At 49.2% G+C, this 23,145-nt stretch overlaps 1 protein-coding gene across 1 annotated transcript in view; it reads left to right on the top strand.

The window, feature by feature from the left end:
* LOC140396893 (V-type proton ATPase subunit B, brain isoform-like) overlaps positions 1–23,145 on the top strand; it is a 48,204-nt gene that overhangs the window by 2,574 nt on the left and 22,485 nt on the right. The window contains exon 3 of the mRNA XM_072485738.1: positions 11,379–11,477. Within this exon, the coding sequence (XP_072341839.1) occupies positions 11,379–11,477 (99 nt within the window). The remainder of the gene's footprint in view (positions 1–11,378; positions 11,478–23,145) is intronic.

Raw genomic sequence — 23,145 nt, forward strand, 5'->3', positions numbered from 1 at the left:
TGCATCCAATCTTTGGCATTTATCCTTCATTGCAGCATTAATTCTAATCCCAGGCAAATGCCCCTGTTGCCATAACTATCCCTTCCTCGGTTTCTCTGTCTTTAAATGTTGCATTTGTCTCTGCTCATCACTGCAAAACCGCTAAGTAGCTTGTGTTATTTTTCAAAATCTGTTTCCCCGTCACTTTATCCAAAATCTTTTAATCTTATGTCTTTCTTGGTCCACACAATCTCTGGAAGCAGACCAAAACTACCTACTCTGTCCCTCCTTTCAGAATTTTATCTGTTGAATCATTCTTCTGTCATAAAATGATTCCAATTTTGCAAGTCTTTTTGTTTCCTCAAATCTGGACTATGTCCCTCAGCCACTTTTGCTCCAGTGTGCTTCCAATAGTATTGAGTCCAGAGGAACCCACCATTGGCGTTGTTAAGCTTTTATATAGATTCACCATTTAAATTTTATACTCTCTACTTCTTGCCATGAAACTCCATTTGAAAAGTTCTTTGTCACATATTGTGAATTGGAGCTTTTCCACAGCACCCAGCCATCCTCAATCGCAAGTGTCACCATTACTTTTTAATCAAGGTGTAGCACTTAAGTATTTTTTCATAAATTTAGAAGACCCAATTATTATTTTTTGAAATAAGGGACAATTTAGTATGGCCAACCCACCTACCCTTTGCACATCTTTGGGTTGTGGGGGTGAAACCCACGCAGACATGAGGAGAATGTGCAAACTCCGCACGGACAGTGACCCAGAGCCGGGATTCGAACTGAGGTCCTCCGCGGCATAGTCCCAGTGCTAATCACTGCGCCAGCACTTGAGTTGCTGACAAATTTAATTTGCCATCAATAAAGAAAGAGATGAAAGTCACCCTGAAATTTAAAATTATCTTGTTTTTTCAGAGTACCACTCGTATACATTTTACCACAACTTTATTTACTTGGCTTTATTTGGGCTTGAAAACATGGTTGTTGCTTTGTTCTCACTGTCAAAATGGCACTGTGGTTGTACCAACACTGCTTGCTGTAGTTAAAGACCGTGATTCACCATCACCACCTTTTAACGGGCAGTTTGGGGTGGGCAATAAATGCTGGTCTTGCCAGTGACACACCTCATGAGCAAATTAATAAAACTTATTTTTCAACCTTACTTCTGTATTAACTTTCTATTTTGACCTGAAATCATGTCATATCACAGTCGATACTTTTGAGATGCTCAGGCAGCATTTGTCTCATCTAGCTGATTTGTTACACAGAACTAAATCTGTGAATGCCTTTTCCCCTGTGATCATACAAACAGCTTGAGGAAGGAGGCATGCACAAATTTCAGGAATTCTATTCCTATTTCTCCATTCACGCCCTCACTGTCCGAATCAGTGCATAATTAAACAAGGATTATTAGCCGCGCTTATCCCGCACAGCAGACTTCAAGAGTGCAGAAATAGACTGGTGAAATGAGCAGACAAATGGTTGTCAAGGGTGAAGTGGTGCCTTTTGGGAAGAATGACATGGAGATGCATATCATATAAATGACACTAGCACTGCTGCCTTATGGCGCCAAGGATCTGGGTTCGATCCCGGCCCCGGCTCACTCTCCATGTTGAGTTTGCACATTCTTCCCGTGTCTGCGTGGGTCTCACCACCACAACCCAAAGATGTGCAGGATAGGTGGATTGGCCATGCTAAATTTCCCCTTAATAAAATGAACAAAAAATCGAAATAGCTTTTTCCCAGGGTAGAGGGGTCAATTACTAGGGGGCATAGGTTTAAGGTGTGAGGGGCCAGATTTAGAGGAGATGTACAAGGTAAGTTTTTTACACAGAGTGTAGTGGGTGCCTGGAACTTGCTGCCGGAGGAGCTGGTGGATGCAGGGACAATAGTGACATTTAAGGGGCATCTTGACAAGTACATGAATAGGATGGGAACAGAGGGATACGGACCCAGGAAGTGTAGAAGATTTTAGTTTAGACAGGCAGCAGGGTCGGCACAGACTTGGAGGGACGAAGGGCCTGTTCCTGTGCTGTACTTTTCTTTGTTCTTTGATAATGGCCAGAATTCTCTGGCCGTTGGGATTTTCTTTTCCCACTGGCAGCGCACCCCTGCTCGCGGGTTTCCCGGCGGCATGGGGGTGGCTTCAATGAAAAGCGGTGGGAAGAGAAAATCTCACCGCCAGTGACTGTGGCTTGGGTTCAGAAGAATCCAGCCTAATATTTCAAGGGGCTGGAAGAGCAGAGAGACTTGGGATGCATATTGTTACGGTACCAGACCAGATCTCCCGTTTACATTAGGAAACGCCAACCATTTTTCAATTTGTAAACTGTGAGGCAATGAGGAGTGATTCCACTGATAAAAAAGAATCTTTTGTATAAAAACAGACTTTCTTAGTGACACAGGATTAACCCTACTAACATCAAAGAAAAACAGCACTTCAATTAAGTTGAACAGTTCTTAAAAAAATAAAGATGGGCTGAATGCCCTCTTCTGCACTGTCGGGATTATATAATGTGAATGATCTGGAGAATGGATGGATGGATGGATTTATTTATTGTCACGTGTACCGAGGTACAGTGAAAAGTATTTTTCTGCGAGCAGCTCAACAGATCATTAAGTACATGAGAAGAAAAGGGAATAAAAGAAAATACAGAATAGGGCAACACAACATATACAATGTAACTACAAAAGCACTGGCATCGGATGAAGCATACAGGGTGTAGTGTTAATGAAATCAGTCCATAAGAGGGTCATTTAGGAGTCTGGTGACAGTGGGGAAGAAGCTGTTTTTGAGTCTGTTCGTGCGTGTTCTCAGACTTCTGTATCTCCTGCCCGATGGAAGAGGTTGGAAGAGTGAGTAAGCCGCGTGGGAGGGATCTTTGATTATACTGCCCGCTTTCCCCAGGCAGCGGGAGGTGTAGATGGAGTCAATGGATGGGAGGCAGGTTTGTGTGATGGACTGGGCAGTGTTCACGACTCTCTGAAGCTTCTTGCGGTCCTGGGCCGAGCAGTTGCCATACCAGGCTGTGATGCAGCCTGATAGGATGCTTTCTATGGTGCATCAAAGTTGGTAATAGTCAATGAGGACATGCTGAATTTCCTTAGTTTCCTGAGGAAGTATAGGCGCTGTTGTGCTTTCTTGGTGGTAGCGTTGACGTGGGTGGACCAGGACAGATTTTTGGAGATGTGCACCCCTAGGAATTTGAAACTGCTAACCATCTCCACCTCGGCCCCGTTGATGCTGATAGGGGTGTGTACAGTACTTTGCTTCCTGAAGTCAATTACCAGCTCTTTAGTTTTGCTGGCATTGAGGGAGAGATTGTTGTCGCTACACCAGTCCACTAGGGTCTCAATCTCCCTCCTGTATTCTGACTCATCGTTATTCGAGATCCGGCCCACTATGGTCGTATCGTCAGCAAACCTGTAGATGGAGTTGGAACCATATTTTGCCACGCAGTTGTGTGTGTACAGGGAGTAGAGTAGGGGGCTAAGTACGCAGCCTTGCGGGGCGCCGGTGTTGAGGACTATTGTGGAGGAGGTGTTGTTCATTCTTACTGATTGTGGTCTGTTGGTCAGAAAATCGAGGATCGGACTTCCGGGTGCGGCGATGACCAGCTAAGTCGCACGTTTCGGCAGCTCCCGGTGGAACGGACTTTTGGGCTCTTAATAGGAGCCCCAACGGCAATTTTAATGGCTAGAAGCACTGTGCGGTAAACCAGAAGGGAATCCCCCCTGGAAACGGATGGAAAAAGGAGAGGGAAGTGGCCAGATTGCAGTGGATCCTTTGGAGCAGCGGCAAGGAAGGCAAGCAAGAACCAAGATGGCGACGGAAGGTGGCAGTTTAACATGGGGCCCTGAACAACAAGAGTTTTTGAAATGTTGCGTGGAAGAACTTAAAAAGGAAATGAAGAAGGAGCTGCTGGCCCCGATATTACAGGCGATTGAAGGGCTAAAGGATGAGCAAAAGACCCAGGAGCGGGAGCTTCGGGTCGTGAAGGCAAAGGCTGCCGAGAACGAGGACGATATACAGGGCCTGGTGGTGAAGACGGAGATGCACGAGGCACACCATAAACGATGTGTGGAAAGACTGGAGGTGCTGGAGAATAACGCGAGGAGGAATAATTTAAGGATTCTTGGTCTTCCTGAAGGTACAGAAGGAGCAGACGTCGGGGCATACGTGAGCACGATGCTGCACTCGTTAATGGGAGCGGAGGCCCCGGCGGGTCCGCTGGAGGTGGAGGGAGCATACCGAGTGATGGCGCGAGGACCGAGAGCAGGATAAATTCCTAGAGCCATAGTGGTGAGATTCCTCCGTTTTAAGGACAAAGAGATGGTCCTTAGATGGGCAAAGAAAACTCGGAGCAGTAGGTGGGAGAATGCGGTGATCCGCGTATATCAAGATTGGAGTGCGGAGGTGGCGAGAAGGAGGGCGAGCTTTAATCGGGCCAAGGCGGTGCTTCACAAAAAGAAGATAAAATTTGGAATGCTGCAACCGGCAAGACTGTGGGTCACATATCAAGGGAGGCACCACTACTTTGAGACGGCGGATGAGGCGTGGACTTTTATTGTGGAAGAAAAACTGGAATAAGCGGGTTATTAAAAAAGAACGTTTGAAACAAAGTGGTGGGGCGAAGAGGGGGGAAAAAGGGGGGGGAAAGATGAGTTTTATGTTATTAATCCTGCGATGCGGTAACTTTTCTCTCTTCCACAGGTGGTGGTGGAGGGAGGAAGGGAGGTGGAGGAGATGGGGCGTTGGCCATGGGGTGAGGGGCCAAAAGGGAAGCGCGGGCTTTGTTCCCGCGCTATGATAATCATGGCGGGAATAGGGAAGCAGGAAGGAGGGGGCGTCGCACGGTGCGAGCCGAGGTCACGGGGGGAAGCCGAGGTCGGCCAGAGTTTGCTGACTTCTGGGAGCAACATGGGGGGTGTAACTACGCTAGTGGGGGATCTAGCGGGGGGGTGGGAGGGGGGAGTTACTGGGTTGCTGCTGCTGGGGAGAGGGGGGAGCCGGAATGGGGTGGGGTGGGCTGGGGGGGCACCGCCTGGGGGGGGACACAGCTGCGTGGGAACCGGGTGAGGAGCTGGAAAAAGGGGATGGCTAATCGACAAGGGGGGGGGGGGTAAAAAGCCCCCAACCCGGTTGATCACGTGGAATGTGAGAGGGTTGAACGGGCCGATAAAGAGGGCACGAGTACTCGCACACCTTAAGAAACTTAAGGCAGACGTGGTTATGTTACAAGAGACGCACTTGAAACTTATAGACCAGGTTAGACTACGCAAAGGATGGGTGGGGCAGGTGTTTCATTCGGGGCTAGATGCGAAAAACAGGGGGGTGGCTAGACTAGTGGGGAAGCGGGTTATGTTTGAGGCAAAGACCATAGTGGCGGATAGCGGGGGCAGATACGTGATGGTGAGTGGCAAATTACAGGGGGAGGCGGTGGTCTTGGTAAACGTATATGCCCCGAACTGGGATGATGCCAATTTTATGAGGCGCATGCTAGGACGCATCCCGGACCTAGAGGTGGGAAAGTTGGTAATGGGGGGAGATTTTAATACGGTGCTGGAGCCAGGGCTGGACAGGTCGAGATCCAGGACTGGAAGAAGGCCGGCTGCAGCCAAGGTGCTTAAAGATTTTATGGAGCAGATGGGAGGAGTAGACCCGTGGAGATTTAGCAGACCTAGGAGTAAGGAGTTTTCGTTTTTCTCCTATGTCCACAAAGTTTATTCGCGAATAGACTTTTTTGTTTTGGGAAGGGCGTTGATCCCGAAGGTGAGGGGGACGGAGTATACGGCTATAGCCATTTCGGATCACGCTCCACATTGGGTAGACTTGGAGATAGGGGAGGAAACAGAAGGGCGTCCACCCTGGAGAATGGACATGGGACTAATGGCAGATGAAGGGGTGTGTCTAAGGGTGAGGGGGTGCATTGAAAAATACTTGGAACTCAATGATAACGGGGAGGTCCAGGTGGGAGTGGTCTGGGAGGCGCTGAAGGCAGTGGTTAGAGGGGAGCTGATATCAATAAGGGCACATAAAGGAAAGCAGGAGAGTAGGGAACGGGAGCGGTTGCTGCAAGAACTTCTGAGGGTGGACAGGCAATATGTGGAGGCACCGGAGGAGGGACTGTACAGGGAAAGGCAAAGGTTACACGTAGAATTTGACTTGCTGACAACGGGTACTGCAGAAGCACAGTGGAGGAAGGCACAGGGTGTACAGTATGAGTATGGGGAGAAGGCGAGCAGGTTGCTGGCCCATCAATTGAGGAAAAGGGGAGCATCGAGGGAAATAGGGGGAGTGAGGGATGAGGAAGGAGAGATCGAGCGGGGAGCGGAGAGAGTGAATGGAGTGTTCAAGGCATTCTATAAAAGATTATACGAAGCTCGGCCCCCGGATGGGAAGGAGAGAATAATGTGCTCCCTGGACCGGCTGGAATTTCCTAAGGTGGAGGAGCAGGAGAGGGTGGGACTGGGAGCACAGATCGAGATAGAGGAAGTAGTGAAAGGAATTAGGAGTATGCAGGCGGGGAAGGCTCCGGGACCGGATGGATTTCCAGTCGAATTTTATGTGAAATATGTGGACTTGCTTGCCCTGATACTGATGAGAACCTTTAATGAGGCGAAGGAAAGGGGACAGCTGCCCCCGACTATGTCGGAGGCAACGATATCGCTTCTCCTAAAGAAGGAAAAAGACCCGCTGCAATGCGGGTCCTATAGACCTATTTCCCTCCTAAATGTAGACGCTAAGATTCTGGCCAAGGTAATGGCAATGAGGATAGAGGATTGTGTCCCGGGGGTAGTCCATGAGGACCAAACTGGGTTTGTGATGGGGAGACAGCTGAATACGAATATACGGAGGCTGCTAGGGGTAATGATGATGCCCCCACCAGAGGGGGAAGCGGAGATAGTGGTGGCGATGGATGCCGAGAAAGCATTTGATAGAGTGGAGTGGGAATATTTGTGGGAGGTGTTGAGGAGATTTGGCTTTGGAGATGAGTATATTAGATGGGTACAGCTGCTGTATAGGGCCCCGAGCGTGGTCACGAATGGACGGGGGTCTGCGTACTTTCGGCTCCATAGAGGGACGAGGCAGGGATGTCCTCTGTCCCCATTATTGTTTGCACTGGCGATTGAGCCCCTGGCAATAGCATTGAGGGGTTCCAGGAAGTGGAGCGGAGTACTCAGGGGAGGAGAGGAACACCGGGTATCTCTTTACGCGGACGATTTATTGGTGTATGTGGCGGACCCGGCGGAGGGGATGCCAGAGATAATGCGGATACTTGGGGAGTTTGGAGAATTTTCAGGATATAAGCTGAACATGGGGAAAAGTGAGCTGTTTGTGGTGCATCCAGGGGAGCAGAGAAATAGAGGACTTACCGATGAGGAAGGTAACTAGGGACTTTCACTACTTGGGGATCCAGATAGCCAAGAATTGGGGTACATTGCATAGGTTAAACTTAACGCGGTTGGTGGAACAGATGGAGGAGGACTTCAAGAGATGGGACATGGTATCCCTGTCACTGGCAGGGAGGGTACAAGCGGTTAAAATGGTGGTCCTCCCGAGATTCCTCTTTGTGTTTCAGTGCCTCCCGGTGGTGATCACAAAGGCTTTTTTCAAAAGGATTGAGAAGAGTATCATGAGTTTTGTGTGGGCCGGGAAGACCCCGAGAGTGAGGAAGGGATTTTTGCAGCGTAGTAGGGATAGGGGGGGCTGGCGCTACCGAGCCTGAGTGAGTACTACTGGGCCGCCAACATCTCAATGGTATGTAAGTGGATGGGAGAAGAGGAGGGAGCGGCGTGGAAGAGATTGGAGAAGGCGTCCTGCAGGGGGACTTGCCTACAAGCCATGGTGACGGCGCCGTTGCCATTCTCACCGAAGAAATACACCACAAGCCCGGTGGTGGTGGCTACTCTGAAAATTTGGGGGCAATGGAGACGGCATAGGGGAAAGACGGGAGCCTCGGTGTGGTCCCCGATAAGAAATAATCATAGGTTTGCTCCGGGGAGAATGGATGGGGGATTTGGAACATGGCAAAGAGCAGGAGTAACACAATTGAGCGATCTATTTGTAGATGGGACGTTTGCAAGTCTGGGAGCGCTGACCGAAAAATATGGGTTGCCCCAAGGGAATGCATTCCGGTATATGCAACTGAGGGCTTTTACGAGGCAACAGGTGAGGGAATTCCCGCAGCTCCCGACGCAGGAGGTGCAGGACAGAGTGATCTCAAAGACATGGGTGGGGGACGGTAAGGTGTCAGACATATATAGGGAGATGAGAGACGAGGGGGAGATTATGGTAGACGAGCTGAAAGGGAAATGGGAAGAAGAGCTGGGGGAGGAGATTGAGGAGGAGCTGTGGGCTGATGCCCTAAGTAGGGTAAACTCATCGTCCTCGTGTGCCAGGCTAAGCCTGATACAATTTAAGGTGTTACACAGGGCGCATATGACTGGAACACGGCTTAGCAAATTTTTTGGAGTAGAGGATAGGTATGCGAGATGCTCGAAAAGCCCAGCGAATCACACCCACATGTTCTGGTCATGTCCGGCACTACAGGGGTTTTGGGTGGGGGTGACAAAGGTGCTTTCGAAGGTGGTGGGGGTCCAGGTCGAACCAAGCTGGGGGTTGGCTATATTTGGGGTTGCAGAAGAGCCGGGAGTGCAGGAGGCGAGAGAGGCTGATGTTTTGGCCTTTGCGTCCCTAGTAGCCCGGCGCAGGATACTGTTGATGTGGAAGGAAGCCAAGCCCCCGGGTGTGGAGACCTGGATAAATGACGTGGCAGGGTTTATAAAGCTGGAACGGATTAAGTTTGTCCTAAGGGGATCGGCTCAAGGGTTCACCAGGCAGTGGCAACCGTTCGTCGAATACCTCACAGAAAGATAGAGGGAATGGAAAAGAAGAAGACAGCAGCAGCAGCCCGGGGGGGGGGTGGCGGGGGGGGAACCAGAGGGATTCTCAGGGATGTTAATATATAAGTATAAAATGTATAGGTTGTTGTTATAGATAATTGTATATTGGACTGTTGAAACATATTTTTGGAGAATATTTATCTGGGACAAGGCAGTTGCCATTTAGTTTTGTTTTTGTTTATATATTATTTATTTCTTGTTTATAAAACTGGCCATTGTTATTTATATTGTTATATTACTGTGCAAAGGATACACAATGTACTGTGATGGTTGGCCAAAAATTTTCAATAAAATATTTTTTTAAAAAAAGAATCGAGGATCCAGTTGCAGAGTGGGGAGCCAAGTCCTAGGTTTTGGAGCTTTGATATGAGCTTGGCTGGGATTATGGTGTTGAAGGCGGAGCTGTAGTCAATAAATAGGAGTCCTTGCTTTCGAGATGCTCTAGGGATGAGTGTAGGGCTAGGGAAATGGTGTCTGATGTGGACCGGTTGCAGCGGTATGCGAATTGCAGTGGATCAAGGCGTTCTGGGAGTATGGAGGTGATGCGCTTCATGATCAACCTCTCGAAGCACTTTATTACGACTGAAGTCAGGGCCACTGGTCGGTAGTCATTGAGGCACGTTGCCTGGTTCTTCTTTGGTACCGGTATGATGGTGGTCTTCTTGAAGCAGGTGGGGACCTCGGAGTGGAGTAGGGACAGGTTAAAGATGTCCGTGAATACCTCTGCCAGCTGGTCCGCGCAGGCTCTGAGTGCACGACCAGGGATCCCGTCTGGGCCCGTCGCCTTCCGAGGGTTCACTTTCAGGAAGGCCAATCTGACTTCGGAAGCTGTGATGGTGGGTATGGGTGAATTATGGGCTGCTGGAACACTCGCCAGCGGATTGTTGGTTACCTGCTCGAACCGAGCATAGAATGCATTGAGTTCATCGGGGAGTGGTGCGCTGCTGCCAGAGATACTGTTCGGCTTCGCTTGGTAGCCCGTTATGTTGTTTAGTCCTTGCCACAACCGCAGAGAGTCTGTCTGTGACTCTAGCTTGGTTTGATATTCTCTCTTGGCATTCCGGATGGCTTTGCGGAGGTCGTACCTGGATTTCTTGTATAGGTCAGGGTCGTCTGCCTTGAACGCCTCAGATCTGTCCTTCAGTAGGGAGTCAATCTCGCGATTGAGCCATGGTTTCCGTTTGGGGAACGCACGTACTGCTTTCTTTGGCACGCAGTCGTCCACACATTTGCTGATGAAGTCTGTGACGGTGGTGGCATACTCAATTAAGTTGGTCGCTGAGTTCTTAAATAAGAACCAGTCCACTGTCTCTAAGCAGTCACGTAAGAGCTCTTCTGTCTCCTCGGACCAGCACTGCACAACCTTCTTAGCTGGATTCTCCCGCTTGAGTTTCTGCTTGTATGCCGGGAGAAGGAGCACCGTCTTATGGTCTGATTTCCCAAAGTGCGGTCAGGGGATGGAACGGTAGGATGGAACGGACTGTGAGTTCCAGTCCTACTTTGACACTTTGTCAATTTGTATTCAGTTCAAATTAATAATTGAACGGGGCTGTCAACTCTGGCTGGGCATACTATGGGAGATGTCAACAGAAGTGATGTCACAAAAAGCGTGGTGCGAGAAGGGAAACTTTAATTAGGCAAACAGGACAAATTTGTGGTCTTTTAAATGTTGTTTTCCTTGTGTTTGGAAGGTTGTGGGGGGATTTGTATGGGATCAGTGTTTTGTTAAAGGTGTTTGTTTGTATTGTAATTTTGTAGAAAATGTTAAAACATTTATTAAAAACATGCTGAGAAGGAAATGTATTTTTCTCTCTCTCTATCTGCATACGTTTCAAGAAAATATGTAGGTGCAGTGATCTGAACCCCAGTCGTGTCCACCGCAGTTGGACTAATTTGCTGCCCGCACCGGATCCCTCAATCAAACCCACTAATTCCTTTGCGGTCTGCCAAATTCCGGGCCAATAGGAGGCGCTCTGTTTTTTTTCGGTTTCAGGATTGATTTTTATTGGATGGCGCTGAACCTGTTCTGATGTCACTGTGTGGCAATGCTTCATGATGGGAGTTTGGGTTTCTTCCCCTTCTTGGCGATCGCTCCTGTGCACGGCAGTGCTGAGTTACGTTTTATTTTATCACGCTGCCACGTAAGCAATCAGATCACTCTTTTTTAATTAATGCTGAGCTTCTACGCATTGTATGAAATTTTGACATCTCTCAGATTGCTTTCAATAACCAATAAGAGCTGGGTGCCGATTCCAATAGACTCCCAGTTGAACCAGGAGAGTTGGCAACCCTATAGTTAAGGTCGCTTAGGTGCAAAACATATGTTGTCATGTAAAACAATGGTGATCCTTCAGACAACCAGTGACATTTGGATGCTGCTGTAACCGGATGAGGTTGTAAAATGCTTTCATTTAAAATGTTGATCTTTTCAATGTCTGCTGCTTATGGAATCCACTAACTGTAAAATATTTTACCTCCAGTTTCCCAGGTATGCTGAGATTGTGCACCTGACACTCCCAGATGGCACAAGGCGCAGTGGACAGGTACTGGAAGTCAGTGGCTCGAAGGCAGTGGTTCAGGTATGATTGTCACTCCAGACAGATGCCTGCTGTTTGATGCATATGAAACCTCTCTGCTGTGGACAGGGGGTTGACTTTATGCTGTGAATGTTGTTAGATGGTGGAGTTCCACAATATGTCACGTGTGTCATGTTTTTAGTGCTGGGGAAACTCACCATTGGGGACAGTGACTGGTGTATAAGGGCACCCAGGTCTCGTTGCACATTCCTCTCTCTCAATCTAGCGTCTTCCTGTTTTTTTTACCAAAGTGGATAACCTCACATTTATCCACATTGCACTGCATCTACTGTGCATTTGGCCACTCACTCAACTTATCCAAATCACGCTGAAGCATCTTTGCATCCTTCTCACAGCTCACTCTCCCACCTGACTTTGTGTCATCTGCAAATTTGAAGATATTACCTTTTGTTCCCTCATCTAAATCATTAATATATATCAATAGCTGGGGTCCTAGCACTGATCCTTGCGTACCCCACTCGTCAGTGCCTGCCTCTTGGAAGAAGATCGTTATTCCTACTCTTTGTTTCCTGTCAGCCAACCAGTTTTCCATCCATCTCTATGTAGTTACCCCAATCCCATTAGCTTCAGTTTTATATGCTAATCTCTTATGTGGGACTCTGTTGAAAGCCTTCTGAATGAAAGTCCATATAAACCACATCCCCTGCCTCCCCCTCATCAACTTTGCTATTTACATCCTCGAAGAATTTGCAGTTGATTTGTCAAGCATGATTTAACTTTTGTAAATCCATGCTGACTCTGTCCGATCCTGACACTATTTTCCACTGTTACCCTGTGCTCTGCTATTAAATCTTTTATAATGGACTCTAGCATTTTCCCCAATGCTGATGTCGGGAAGACTGGGCTGGGAGGAAGCAGTCAGTACAGGGATGCCCTGTGGTCCTTCCTCTTAGTAACAAGTATACCGCTTTGGATACTGTTGGGGGGGGGGGGGGGACTTACCAGGGGTAAGCCATGGGGTACAGGTCTCTGCTACAGAGTCTGTCCCTGTTGCTCAGAAGGGAAGGGGGAGAGGAGTAGAGCACTAGTCATTGGAGACTCCATAGTTAAGGGGATAGATAGGAGATCCTGTGGGAACGAGAGAGACTGGTGGTTGGTGTGTTGCCTCCCAGGTGCCAGGGTCCGCGATGTCTCGGATCGTGTTTTCGGGATTCTTAAGTGGGAGGAGAAGCAGCCCCAAATTGTGGTCCACATAGGTACCAACGACATAGGTATGAAAGGGGATAGCGATGTAAGGTAGGAATTTGGGGAGCTAGAGTGGAAACTTAGATCTAGGACAAACAGAATTATTATCTCTGGGTTGTTACCCGTGCCACGTGCTAGCGAGACGAGGAATGGGCTGGTTTAGCACATGGCTAAATCGCTGCCTTTGAAAGCAGACCAAGGCAGGCCAGCAACACAGTTCAACTCCCGTACCAGCCTCCTCGAACAGGCGCCGGAAAGTGGCAACTAGGGGCTTTTCACAGTAACTTCATTTGAAGCCTACTTGTGACAATAAGCGATTTTCATTTTTTTCATTTTCAATAGGGAGAGAGAGCAGTTGAACACGTGGCTACAGGAATGGTGCAGGAGGGAGGGTTTCAGATTCCTGGATACTTAGGGCTCATTCTGGGGTAGGTGGGACCTCTACAAACGGGATGGTCTACACCTGGACCAGAGGGGTACCAATATCCTGGGGGGAAAGTTTGCTAATGCTCTTCGGGAGGGTTTAAACTAGTTCAGCAGGGGATTGGGAACCTGAATTGTAGCTCCAGTATACAGGAGGTTGAGAGTAGTGAGGTTATGAGTGTCTACTTCAATGCCAGGAGCATCTGGAATAAGGTGGGTGAGCTTGCGGCATGGGTTGGTACCTGGGACTTCGATGTTGTGGCCATTTCGGAGACATGGATAGAGCAGGGAGCGGAATGGTTGTTGCAGGTGCCGGGGTTTAGATATTTCAGTAAGCTCGGGGAAGGTGGTAAAAGAGGGGGAGGGGTGGCATTGTTAGTCAAGGACAGTATTACGGTGGCAGAAAGGACGTTTGATGAGGACTCGTCTACTGAGGTAGTATGGGCTGAGGTTAGAAACAGGAAAGGAGAGGTCACCCTGTTAGGGGTTTTCTATAGGCCTCCGAAAAGTTCCAGAGATGCAGAGGACAGGATTGCAAAGATGATTCTGGATAGGAGGGAAAGTAACAGGGTAGTTGTTATGGGGAACTTTAACTTTCCAAATATTGACTGGAAACGCTATAGTTCGAGTACTTTAGATGGGTCCGTTTTTGTCCAATGTGTGCAGGAGGGTTTCCTGACGCCAACGAGAGGCGAAGCCATATTGGATTTGGTACTGGGTAATGAACCAGGACAGGTGTTAGATTTGGAGATAGGTGAGCACTTTGGTGATATTGACCACAATTCGATTACGTTTATTTTTGTGATGGAAAGGGATAGGTATATACCGCAGGGCAAGAGTTATATCTGGGGGAAAGGCAATTATTTTTTAAAAATTATATTTTATTGAAATTTTTTCTCCCTGAGCAACATTTTTCCCGCTTACAAAACAAACGAAACGATAACAATAACAGAACAGAAATTTTTTAACTTTTTAACAATAATAATAATAATAATATACAAGTAACAAAACCTCGTACTCTATTGACCTATACTCAACTAAGCCTCCCCCCCCCCCCCCCCCCCCCCCCTGGGTTGCTGCTGCTGGTCATCTGTCTTCCCTCTAACGTTCCCCTAGGTAGTCGAGAAATGGCTGCCACCGCCTGGTGAACCCTTGAGCCGATCCTCTCAGGGCAAACTTTATCTGCTCCAGTTTAATAAACCCCGCCATATCGTTTACCCAGGCCTCCAGTCCGGGGGGTTTCGCCTCCTTCCACATAAGTAGGATCCTGCGCCGGGCTACGAGGGACGCAAAGGCCACGACATCGGCCTCTTTCGCCACCTGCACTCCCGGCTCTTCCGCAACTTCAAATAGAGCTAACCCCCAGCCTGGTTTGACCCGGGCCTTCACCACCTGCGAAATCACTCCCGTCACTCCCTTCCAATACCCTTCCAGTGCCGGGCACGCCCAAAACATAAGTGCGTGGTTTGCCGGGCTCCCGCCACACCTCCCACATTTGTCCTCCACTCCAAAGAACCTGCTCAATCTTGCCCCCGTTATGTGTGCTCTATGTAGCACCTTAAATTGAATCAGGCTAAGCCTGGCGCATGAGGAGGAATTTACCCTCCTGAGGGCATCAGCCCACATACCCTCCTCTATCTCCTCCCCTAATTCTTCTTCCCACTTTGTTTTTAGTTTGCCCACTTACTCCTCCCCCTCTTCCCTCATCTCTCTATAAATCTCTGACACCTTGCCCTCTCCGACCCACACCCCTGAAAGCACCCTGTCCTGTATCCCCTGTGTCGGGAGCAACGGAAATTCCCTCACCTGTTGTCTAGTAAACGCCCTCACCTGCATATATCTCAAGAAATTCCCCCGGGGTAACTTATACTTTTCCTCCAGTGCTCCCAAGCTCGCAAAAGTCCCATCTATGAATAAATCTCCCACCTTCCTAATTCCCAACTGGTACCAGCTCTGAAATCCTCCATCCATTCTTCCTGGGGCGAACCTATGGTTGTTCCTGATAGGGGACCCCACCAGGGCTCCCCGCACCCCTCTCTGTCACCTCCACTATCCCCATATGTTCAGTGTTGCTGCCACCACCGGGTTCGTGGTGTACTTTTTCGGTGAGAACGGTAGCGGCGCCGTCACCAGCGCCTCTAGACTCGTCCCTTTACAGGACCTTCTCTCCAGCCTTTTCCACGCCGCTCCCTCACCCTCCATCATCCATCTACGTATCATTGCCACATTGGCGGCCCAATAATAATCTCCCAAGTTCGGTAGTGCCAGTCCTCCTCTGTCCCTACTGCGCTGAAGGAACCCCCTCCTTACTCTCGGAACTTTCCCTGCCCACACAAAGCTCGTAATGCTCCTATCTATTTTATTAAAAAAGGTCCTTGTGATTAAAATAGGGAGACATTGAAATACAAATAAGAACCTCGGGAGGACCATCATCTTAATTGCTTGCACCCTGCCCGCCAGCGATAAAGGCTGCATGTCCCACCTCTTAAAGTCCTCCTCCATTTGTTCTACCAGCCGTGTCAGATTAAGTCTGTGCAAGGTTCCCCAGCTCCTAGCGATCTGAATCCCCAAGTATCGGAAGTTTCTTTCCACTTTCCTTAGCGGTAAGCCTTCTATCTCTCTACTCTGGTCCCCTGGATGTATCACATATAATTCACTCTTCCCCATGTTTAACCTATACCCCGAAAATTCCCCGAACCTCCTCAAGATTCGCATAACCTCTATCATCCCCCCCGCTGGGTCCGACACATATAGCAATAGGTCATCCGCGTATAACGAGACTCTGTGTTCTTCTCCCCCTCTAGTCACCCCTCTCCATTTCCTGGAGTCTCTCAACGCCATGGCCAGAGGTTCAATTGCCAACGCAAACAACAATGGAGACAGCGGGCATCCCTGTCTTGTTCCCCTATACAGTTGGAAATACTCCGATCTATGTCGACCTGTAACTACGCTTGCCGTTGGTGCCCCATAAAGTAGTCTAACCCAGCGAATAAACCCGTTCCCAAACCCAAACCTCCTTAACACTTCCCATAAATACTCCCACTCCACCCTATCAAATGCCTTTTCTGCGTCCATTGCCGCCACTATCTCTGCCTCCCCCTCCACTGAGGGTATCATTATCACCCCTAATAGCCGTCGCACGTTAACATTCAATTTTCTCCCTTTTACGAACCCTGTCTGGTCTTCGTGCACCACCCCTGGGACACAGTCCTCCATCCTCGATGCCAGCACCTTTGCCAGCAGTTTGGCGTCCACGTTCAATAGTGAAATAGGTCTATAAGACCCACACTGCATCAGATCTTTGTCCCTCTTCAGAATTAGCGATATCGCCGCCTCCGACATTGTCGGGGGTAGTGTCCCCCCTTCCCTGGCCTCATTGAACGTCCTCGCCAACAACGGGGCCAACAAGTCCACATATTTTCTGTAGAATTCCACCGGGAACCCGTCCGGCCCCGGGGCCTTCCCTGCTTGCATGCTTCCCAATCCCTTAATAACCTCGTCCACCTCAATCGGCGCCCCCAGGCCTGCCACCGCCTGCTCCTCCACTTTCGGGAACCTCAATTGGTCCAGGAACTGCCGCATCCCCTCCTGTCCCTCTGGGGGCTGAGACCTATACAGTTCTTCATAAAAGGTCTTAAACACCTCATTTATCTTTCCTGCCCTTCGCACAGTGTCTCCCCTTTCATCCCTAATTCCTCCTATCTCCCTTGCTGCTGCCCTCTTTCGCAGTTGGTGCGCCAACAGGCGACTAGCCTTTTCCCCATATTCATACCTCCTCGCCTGTGCCTTCCTCCACAGTACCTCCGCCTTTCTGGTGGTCAGAAGGTCAAACTCGGTCTGGAGTCGTCTCCTCTCCCTGTACAGCTCCCCCTCCGGGGTCTCTGCAAATTCCCTGTCCACCCTTAAAATCTCCCCCAGTAATCTATCCTTTCCTTGGCCTCTGTTTTCCTTTTGTGGGCCCTAATAGAAATCAGCTCTCCTCTGACCACCGCTTTTAGTGCTTCCCAGACCACTCCCACAGGGACCTCGCCGTCGTCATTGACCTCCAGGTATCTCTCGATACACCCCCTCACTCTTGCACACACTCCCTCATCCGCCATCAGTCCCACATCTAATCGCCAGAGTGTTCTCTGCTCCCTGTCCTCTCCTACTTCCAGGTCCATCCAATGTGGGGCATGATCCGAAACCGCTATGGCTGAGTATTCAGCTTCTTCCACCCTAGAGATCAACGACCTTCCTAAAACAAAAAAATCTATCCGGGAGTACACTTTATGGACGTGGGAGAAGAAGGAATACTCCCTAGCCCTGGGTCTAAGAAATCGCCATGGATCCACTCCCCCCATTTGGTCCATAAACCCCTTAAGTACCTTGGCCGCTGCCGGCCTTCTTCCAGTCCTTGAGCTGGATCTATCTAGCCCCGGGTCCAGCACCGTATTGAAGTCCCCTCCTAAAATCAAATTTCCTGCCTCCAGGTCCGGAATACGCCCCAGCATCCGTCTCATGAACCCCGCATCGTCCCAATTTGGGGCATACACATTAGCCAACACGACCTCCATTCCCTCCAGCCTACCACTCACCATTACACATCTACCTCCACTATCTGCTACGATGGTCTTTGCTTCAAATGCTACCTGTTTCCCCACCAAAATGGCCACCCCTCTGTTCTTTGCGTCCAGTCCTGAGTGGAACACCTGTCCCACCCATCCTTTCCTTAGCCTAACTTGGTCCGCCACCTTTAGGTGCGTCTCTTGGAGCATAACCACGTCTGCCCTTAGTCCTTTCAAATGCGCGAGCGCTCGGGCGCTTTTTATCGGTCCATTCAGGCCTCTCACGTTCCACGTGATCAGCCTCACTGGGGGGCTACCTGCCCCCCTCCCGTGTCGACTAGCCATTACCTTCTCTAGGCCAGTCCCATATCCCGCCTCCGCGCTCCCGCTCGCTCCCCCAGTGTCGCATTCCGCCCCCGACCACCCTCTCTTTAGCCATTTCCTTTTGGATTTCCGCAGCAGCAACCCAGTTGTCCCCTTCCCCCCCCGCTAGATCCCTATCTAGCTTGATTGCTCCCCCCATATCACTTCCGTAAGTCAGCTGACTTCAACTGACCCCGGCTACTCCTGCTCGCTCCTCGACCCCCCCCCGGTGTGAGGGAACTCCCATCCGCCTTGTGCCTGTTTTCCCGCCTTATTCTTTCTGGCGCGGGAACATCCCTTTACCTGACCCGCCTCTTATGGCGCAGCTCCCTTTCCCCTCTCCCTCTCCTTCCCCATTCTCCGACTATGTCCCGCCTCTCCCCCCTCACCGGCGCCCACATTTCCCCAGTGTCCCCCCCCTTCCCTGTTTACTTCTCGATTAACTTTCACCATCCCATTAACAAAAACAATAATAACAACAATAACAGTTCCCTGCAGCATCAGTCCCTCAGTTCCGGTCCAGTTTCTCTTCATTGATGAAGGACCATGCTTCCTCCGCCGTCTCAAAATAATAGTGTCTCTCCTGTTGCGTGACCCATAGACTTGCCGGCTGCAGCATCCCAAACTTCACCTTCCTTTTGTGCAAAACCTCTTTGGCTCGGTTGAAGCTCGCCCTCCTTCTCGCCACCTCCGCACTCCAATCCTGGTAGATCCTTACCACAGCATTCTCCCATCTGCTACTCCGCACCTTTTTAGCCCATCTCAGGACCTCTTCTCTGTCCTTAAGGCGGTAGAATCGCACGATTATCGCCCTCGGCGGTTCTCCCGCTTTTGGTCTTCTCGCCGGGATCCGATTTGCCCACTCCACCTCCATGGGGCCCGCAGGGGCCTCAGCACCCATCAGTGAGCTCAGCATCTTACTTGCGTACGCTCCACAGTCCACTCCTTCCACACCCTCCGGGAGACCTAGTATCCTAAGGTTCTTCCTTCGCGCTCCATTTTCAAGGGCCTCAATCCTGTCAGCACACTTTTTATGAAGTGCCTCGTGCGTCTGAGTCTTGACCGCCAGGCCCAGGACCTCGTCCTCAATACCTGACACCTTCTGCTCCACCACGCGAAGTTCAGTCTCCTGGGTCTTTAAAGTCTCCTTAAGCCCCTCAATTGCCTGTAACAACGGGGTCATTACCTCCTTCTTCAGCAGGTCCACGCACCGTCTCACAACCTCGTCCTGCTCAGGCCCCCATGTCACCTGCGATCCCTCCGCCGCCATTTTGTTCCACTCCCTCCGACCTTCTGATTGCAGATTCTTCGGGCTGCAGCCGCCGCCGCCGGTTTTTCCCTCCGTCGTTCGGGGGGGAATCCCTTCCCTCGTGCCTCGCACCGGGTTTTTCGGCCGGCAAAGTCCCCGTTGGGGCTCTTAAAAGAGCCCGAAGTTCCGTCGGAGCTGGAGCCGCCGAAACGTGCGGCTAGCTCATCCCTGCCGCAACCGGAAGTCCGGGGAAAGGCAATTATGATGCGATGAGGCAAGACTTAGGATGCATCGGATGGAGAGGAAAACTGCAGGGGATGAGCACAATGGAAATGTGGAGCTTGTTCAAGGAACACCTAGTGCATGTCCTTGATAAGTATGTACCTGTCAGGCAGGGAGGAAGTGGTCGAGCGAGGGAACCGTGGTTTACTAAAGCAGTGAAACACTTGTCAAGAGGAAGAAGGAGGCTTCTGTAAAGATGAGACGTGAAGATTCAGTTAGGGCGGTCAAGAGTTACAAGTTAGCTAGGAAGGACCTAAAGAGAGCTAAGAAGAGCCAGGAGGGGACATGAGAAGTCTTTGGCAGGTAGGATCAAGGATAACCCTAAAGCTTTTTACAGATATGTCAGGAATAAAAGAATGACGAGGGTAAGAGTAGGGCCAGTTAAGGATAGTAGTGGGAAGTTGTGCGTGGAGACAATATTGGCGAGGAGAGTACTGAGATACAGGCTACTAGACTAGAAGGGCTTGAGGTTCATAAGGAGGAGGTGTTAGCAATTCTTAGAAAGTGTGAAAATAGATAAGTCCCCTGGGCCGGATGGGATTTATCCTGGGATTATCTGAGAAGCTGGGGAGGAGATTGCTGAGCCTTTGGCTTTGATCTTTAAGTCATCTTTGTCTACAGGAATAGTGCCAGAAGACTGGAGGACAGCAAATGTTGTCCCCTTGTTCAAGAAGGGAAGTCGAGACAACCCCGGTAACGATAGACCAGCAAGCCTTACTTCTGTTGTGGGCAAAGTCTTGGAAAGGTTTATAAGAGATAGGATGTATAATCATCTGGAAAGGAATAATTTGATTAGAGATAGTCAACACGGTTTTGTGAAGGGTAGGCCGTGCGTCACAAACCTTATTGAGTTCTTTGAGAAGGTGACCAAGTAGGTGGATGAGGGTATAGCAGTTGATGTGGTGTATATGGATTTCAGTAAAGCGTTTGATGAGGTCCCCCACGGTAGGCTTTTGCAGAAAATATGGAGGCATGCGATTCAGGGTGATTTAGCAGTTTGGATCAGAAATTGGCTAGCTGGAAGAAGACAAAGGGTGGTGGTTGATGGGAAATGTTCAGCCTGGAGTCCAGTTACTCGTGGTGTACCACATGGATCTGTTTTGGGGCCACTGCTGTTTGTCATTTTTATAAATGACCTGGAGGAAGGCGTAGAAGGATGGGTGAGCAAATTTGCAGATGACACTAAAGTCGGTGGAGTTGTGGACAGTGCGGAAGGATGTTACAAGTTACAGAGGGGCATAGATAAGCTGCAGAGCTGGGCTGAGAGGTGGCAAATGGAGTTTAATGCAGAAAAGTGTGAGGTGATTCATTTTGGAAAGAATAACAGGAAGACAGAATACTGGGCTAATAGTAAGATCCTTGGTAGTGTGGATGAGCAGAGAGATCTTGGTGTCCATGATCATAGATCCCTGAAAGTTGCCAGCCAGGTTGAGAGGGTTGTTAAGAAGGCGTACGGTGTGTTAGCTTTTATTGGTAGAGGGATTGAATTTCGGAGCCATGAGGTCATGTTGCAGCTGTACAAAACTCTGGTGCGGCCGCATTTGGAGTATTGCGTGCAGTTCTGGTCGCAGCATTATAGGACAGATGTGGAAGCATTGGAAAGGGTGCAGAGGAGATTTACCAGAATGTTGCCTGGTATGGAGGGAAGATCTTATGAGGGAAGGCTGAGGGACTTGAGGCTGTTTTCGTTAGCGAGAAGAAGGTTAAGAGGTGACTTAATTGAGGCATTCAAGATGATCAGAGGATTAGATAGGGTGGACAGTGAGAGCCTTTTTCCTGGGATGGTGATGTCGAGCACGAGGGGACATAGCTTTAAATTGAGGGGAGTTAGATATAAGACAGATGTCAGAGGTAGATTCTTTACTCAGAGAGTAGTAAGGGCGTGGAATGCCCTGCCTGCAACAGTAGTGGACTCGTCAACACTAAGGGCATTCAAATGGTCATTGGATAGACATATGGACGAGAAGGGAATAGTATAGATGGGCTTTAGAGTGGTTTAACAGGTCGGCGCAACATCGAGGGCCGAAGGGCCAGTACTGCGCTGTAATGTTCTATGTTCTAATGTCCTATTTTCTCTCTCCCTCCCTTTTTAAGTACTGCGGTTACATTAGCTACCCCTCGATCTGTAGAAACTGTTCCAGAATCTATAGAGCCTTGGAAGGTGACCACCAATGTATCGACTATTTCTCAGGCCACTTCCATACAGACTCTGGGATGTAGATGATCAGACCCTGGGGATTTATCGCCCTTCAGACGCATCAATTTCTCCAATATCATTTGCCTCCAAATACTGTTTTGCTCCAGTTCCTCCCTCTCACTAAACCCTGTGTTCCACAACATTACTGGTGCGTTAGTTGTGTCCTCCTTTGTGAAGATAGAACCAAAGTGGTAATAATAGTAATCTTTATTAGTGTCACAAGTAGGCTTACATTAACACTGCAATGAAGTTACTGTGAAAATCCTCTAGTCATCACACTCCGGTGCCTGTTCGGGTACACTGAGGGAGAATACAGAATGTCCAATTCACCTAACAAGCATGTCTTTCGAGACATGTGAGCGGAAACCGGAGCATCCGGAGGAAACCCACGCACACACAGGGAGAACGTGCAGACTTCGCACAGACAGTGACCCAAGCTAGGAACAACTATATTAACCACTGTTGGTCATTTAGTTGGTCAACTATTTCTTTGTTCCCCATTATAAATTCCCTTGTTTCTGACTGTAAGAGATCTACATTTGTCTTCACCAATCACTTTCCCTTCACATACCAATATCAATTTGTACGGTCAATTATTGTGTTCCTGCAAGCTTTCACTTGTACTCCATTTTCCCCATGTTGATCGATCCCATTGTCCTCCTTTGCTGAATTCTAAACTGTTCCAAATCTTCAGGTCTGTTTTTTTCTGACCAATTGGTATGCCTCTTCCTTGGATCTAATTTCCTCTGCAAGCCATGGTTTGGCCACCTTTCCCATTTTATTTTTGCACCAGACAGGAATTAACAATTGTTGCAGTTCACCCACGGGCTCTTTGAATGTTGCCATCTTCCCTTTAAGTAATGTTCCCCAATCCATCATGGTCAACTTGCGCATCACACCATCATATTTCCTTTATTTAGATTCAGGAGCCTTGTCTCAGAATCAACTACGTCACTCTCCACAATGATGAAGAATTCTATCATGGCCACTCATCCCCAAGGCACCTCACACAACTAGATTGCCAATTATTCCTTTCCCATTACACAATACCCAGTCTAGGATGGCCGGTTCTCTCGTTGGTTCCTCAACGTATTGGTCCAGAAAACCATCACAAAGAACAAAGAAATGTACAGCACAGGAACAGGCCCTTCAGCCCTCCAAGCCTGTGCCGACCATACTGCCCGACTAAACTACAATCTTCTACACTTCCTGGGTCCGTATCCTTCTATTCCCATCCTATTCATATATTTGTCAAGATGCCCCTTAAATGTCCCTATCGTCCCTGCTTCCACTACCTCCTCCGGTAGCGAGTTCCAGGTACCCACTACCCTCTGCGTAAAAAACTTGCCTTGTACATCTACTCTAAACCTTGCCCCTCTCACCTTAAACCTATGCCCCCTAGTA

This window comes from Scyliorhinus torazame, chromosome 20, assembly GCF_047496885.1.
Source record: "Scyliorhinus torazame isolate Kashiwa2021f chromosome 20, sScyTor2.1, whole genome shotgun sequence".
NCBI lineage: Eukaryota > Metazoa > Chordata > Chondrichthyes > Carcharhiniformes > Scyliorhinidae > Scyliorhinus > Scyliorhinus torazame.